The sequence below is a fragment of the Aplysia californica genome, unplaced genomic scaffold (assembly GCF_000002075.1).
Source record: "Aplysia californica isolate F4 #8 unplaced genomic scaffold, AplCal3.0 scaffold00516, whole genome shotgun sequence".
Taxonomy (NCBI): domain Eukaryota; kingdom Metazoa; phylum Mollusca; class Gastropoda; order Aplysiida; family Aplysiidae; genus Aplysia; species Aplysia californica.
Genome location: NW_004797786.1, coordinates 423,397 through 427,809, shown reverse-complemented (window position 1 = coordinate 427,809; position 4,413 = coordinate 423,397). Strand labels below are relative to the sequence as shown.

The following is a 4,413-nucleotide window of genomic DNA, read 5'->3' as shown; positions in this document are numbered from 1 at the left end:
GCAAAGGAAGGGTATATGGTGGCTACAACCAAAATGGCGGTTACAACGTAGGTGTGTCTTATAGTTGGAAAAGGCGCTAAGAATGCCTCTGCTCAACAAAAGCTTTCAAGACGATCACCAGACCCCTACAGTCACACGGACCTTTACTTTCTACATCGCGCTATTCCCAGGCTCGTGGCTTTTTGGTGTCAGTTCTCAAAACTCCCGAGAGACCACTGTTCCTTTTTCAGATATTAAACTTTCCCTGGCTTTTAAAAGCCTACATACAAAATCACATGTTATCTTTTGTTCCTTTATGAGCTTTGTTTTGTTACGTGGCATTTAAAATAATGGACAGACAACAACAATAAGATGCACATTGTGTTTGTTGCGTGTCATCTCATTTCAAGAGAAACAACTTTAAATGGGGGATCTTGAAACATCTGATATCGTTGTAACCTTCTGTGTTTGTTCATTTTGTTTGCTTCTTTTTGTAGTTGTTATTGTCGGGGTGGGGTGGATGGGGGTTATAAGTTCAATAAGGAAGGAAAATGTGAACGACCAACTCATGTATGTCTCTTCTCTCTTTTTTATATTTTATTTGTAGAGGGTTTTACGGCGCTCACAACTGCATAAGGCCATATGAGCGCCAAGGGGTGGGTGTCAACAGAGAAGTCCTTACAGGGAATCAGACTTACTCTGCTCACCTCTCTAGCTTCAACAGTACAAGGTCTGCATCGACTTTCAAAGCATCCCGGAAATAGCAGGTCACAAGAGTGTGACAAACATACAAAAGAAGTAGAAGAAATGACAATAGTAAGGATTAGGAAAGAAAAAGCAGCAGTTCCCTGTTGCAGATCAGGCACAGTTATGAGCGTGACATGATGATTCAGCTCCTTTACAATTCTACTGTGCTTGAACGAGAAATGTGTCCCCTTTGGGGATGGCCTAAAGACACTACAGTCAGTGGCATTGCCCCCGGGGTTGTCTCTTCTCTGAGAGGATGGGTTTTCTCATCCGCTGATATCGGCGGTCATCTCCTGATGTAAAAAGAAACGTAGTATTATGAGCCCTTCGCCCTGAGTTAACGGTGCCCATGAGAATATCGGGATCTATTCCTTTAAATATTTAAAGCTCCAGAATTGCATTCAGCTGTATTGCGAACGGATCTTTGAAAAATAAGCTTGGTCTATAAATAAAAAAATCTGATTGAAAAGTACGTCAGCGGTGTAGTACCGACAACATTAACTTTTTAAAAAGTCTGCGTCATTCCAATCGAGGCGAGTCTGATATCACTAACGACTCCCTTTGTGTGATTGCAAATTTGTTTATTGTTTTGATTTGATTTGGGATTTTTAAAAGTTTGGTTTTCTGTTTTTGTTATTCTTATTTTAGTCTTTGATTACAAGGGATGGATCTGGGCTTGCATTCGTTATCCTAGTCTGTGAATTCTTAATTTAAACAAAATTATGCATTTGCTTTTTTAAAAATTTTCGTACGAATAACAGGTAGGCCGTCATTGAAACATGCCCTATGACAATGATTGTATATGTGGACAAAAGCAGTATACCAATACCACGTAAGCATTATAATGTAACAAGGTAATTTTAATATTGTACAGGTATGGCAAACGCATATTTCCTTGGAAATTCTTGATGTTTAACGATATATAGACATAGTGATGTTTCAATACAGGCTTTAGCAAATTAGAAGAAGAAGAAGAAGAAGAAGAAGAAGAAGAAGAAGAAGAAGAAGAAGAAGAGGAAGAAGAAGAAGAAGACGACGACGATAAGATAGCCTTTGATAGCGCAAATGTTCACTTAACACGCAAGAAGTATACGCTTCATTGTCTATTATCATTATTACTGCATCAGGCTAATCTGGCAGTTGGAATATCACCGCTCACTTCCGCTAATAATAACTCAGTCAGGGAATAACTCATCCCAATATTTCCCTGAAGGTTTCCAAATACGAGCGTGAATATTTGAAAAAAAGTTATGAAAGTTGTAAAATTCTGAAAAACTTCATACTGTAGGCAAAAAAAATTCAGTCCCTCAATATATTAGTATTTGCCTCTATTTTGTGTACAGTATTTCAGCCTCTTCAGCCAATTCTGAAAGTCACAGCGATAGTCAGCGTCTGGCATGTTTCGCAGATCTGAATTGACATGTTTCGTTAGGTACTGAATGCATTCAATTTTTCGTTCAGCAAGCTTTTCTTGCAGAATAGGAAGCAACAAGTAGTCACATGGAGCTACGTCAGGACTGTAGGCTGGATGAGGCAAGACTTGGATTCCTTGCTCTTGTATGTTATGCATAAAATTGTGGCCCTTGCTTTTGTGGCGAGCAGCACTGTTGTGATGGAGCCTTGTGCGTAAGGATCCGATCCTTAGTTTCTGCTCGCCAACGGCATTTATCAACTGGGGTTGTAAAAAGTAAAAATTCATAATGGTAATAAGTGACATGATATCAGCCACAGTCGGACTACTGTAAATGAAAAAAAAAGATGGTAAAAATCCTCTCTCTTTTTACCTTGAAATCCTCACCGTATAATGACAGGACTGTTTCCTTTTCCGTCCATCCACAAACGATTCATCTGTTTGGAAGGGAATTGAATCTTGGTCGCTTGCATGAATCTCAGCAGAGAAAGTCCCTTGGCAAAAGGATCATGGGTCCAAGTTCTGCGCTATGTCATAGGTGAAAAAGGCACGAAATAACATAAATAGATGCCTAATACTATTAGCTGCACAACTACAGATGATCCAGAGAGCACTTTATTTTGTCTTTTAAATTTTGTTATTTACATGTAGTATTATCAGAACGATCCCATCACATTCGGTTTCCGAGCCTTTAGGTTGAAAAAAGTTTCGAGTTAGCTTTATTTGTATACATGAGAGCCTAGTCCGCTTAAGAGCCTTTGCCAAAATGTGGGGACCTCATGGAGGTTATGAAATTAATGTCGATCAGTTTTCTCGAATCTTTATTTATGCATACATACTTAATCTGTGCATATGATCATCAAATTCCAGAGCAAGCAGGCAAATGGTTTCTAAATCATGATAGTGTATGTTGTTGAAACGTTAGTTGACTCGTACATGATAATGACGGCAAATATATATGAAAACACCTTTCGTGGATCCTCGAGATGAGGGAGGAGCTACTATGGCATTGTACCACCTGCGATGATACCTATTCTTCAACCAAGTAGCCAGGTAATCATTTTGTAAAAAAAAAAGTAAGACAAGCAAAATAACATTTCAATGTTATTTCTAGAACCAGTTGCATCCATTATTGAAAACACAGAAATGGTGAATGAAATACTGTCTTTATAAACTCGATATATTGTCCGTGTAGCTGTGTACAAGACAGGAGGCATAAAATACGTTCAGTAAGCATATCTCCTTTGTGAAATAAAATAATATAGTTTTTCTAATTTTCATTTGAAGAAGAGTTGTTTTGATGTCTCTCGCTCATAGTTTTCAGAAGTTTGAACAGTTATTATTAGAAAAGCATACACATTTAAAGTTTGACTCGTATATGTGATACCCAAAAACATTGATCCATGGGGCATTTACTTCAAAAGTATTTTGTTCTTCCAAAAATCGACCATTCTCATTATGATGAAAACGAAAGTGGACACATTAAAACATGTTAGAATATTCATCTCACCCCGTTGTCAAAGTTGAGCGTTTTCATACAAACTACAAGATAATGATCAGATGATTCTTTACGTAATGGAATGACGACGTTTCGAGACTTAAATTTAAAGTTAAAATAGACACCGGTAGAATCGACAGAGCAGCTGTGCAAACCCCTGCTTCGGCACATAATAAATATCTTTTCTAGATAATCGGATGTTTTATGGGTAATTTTGCCAGTTTCCTCCGTTCAAATGTAATGTATGAATATCCAATAAGCTTAAAGTGAAATAAATGGAGACACAAAGACTGAACAAGTCAACCACTTTGAGGTCACCGAAACAAAGATAACTTTCATGTTCTTTTCTTTTCTTTTCACTAAACCTAGTTCAATTAAGGAATATGTAATCTATAATGTTTGTAAAGGAAGGTCTGAGAGTAAAATTTGGATTTATATGAATCATTTCACCATGAATAGAATGACCCTCATAATAAAATACAACTACTGATTGTGGAGAATACATCTAAAATGCAGAATGTGATGTCTGCGAGATTATACCCTTCAGCTCATGGTGGTTGAAAACGCATTTCTCTACGCCCGTGCCAAAAAGGATCTCTGGATGTTTAAGTGTGTCGTTTTGCCACCGGATTAAATTTCAGTGTAAGATTTCTCACATCTCTTTGTAAATGCTTTTGCTGTTTATGAACTCAGCAACAATAGAAACCCTTCATCATCACCACCACCATCATCATCATCATCATCATCATCATCATCATCATCATCATCATCATCATCA

The 4,413-nt window shown here is 37.6% G+C and overlaps 1 protein-coding gene across 1 annotated transcript in view; it reads left to right on the top strand.

Moving 5' to 3' along the window:
• The window catches only part of LOC101863370, an 8,936-nt gene extending 6,796 nt beyond the window's left edge, over positions 1-2,140 (top strand). The window contains exon 6 of the mRNA XM_013086878.1: positions 2,070-2,140. Coding sequence (XP_012942332.1) covers positions 2,070-2,140 — 71 coding nt within the window. The remainder of the gene's footprint in view (positions 1-2,069) is intronic.
• Positions 2,141-4,413: the final 2,273 nt, after the last annotated feature.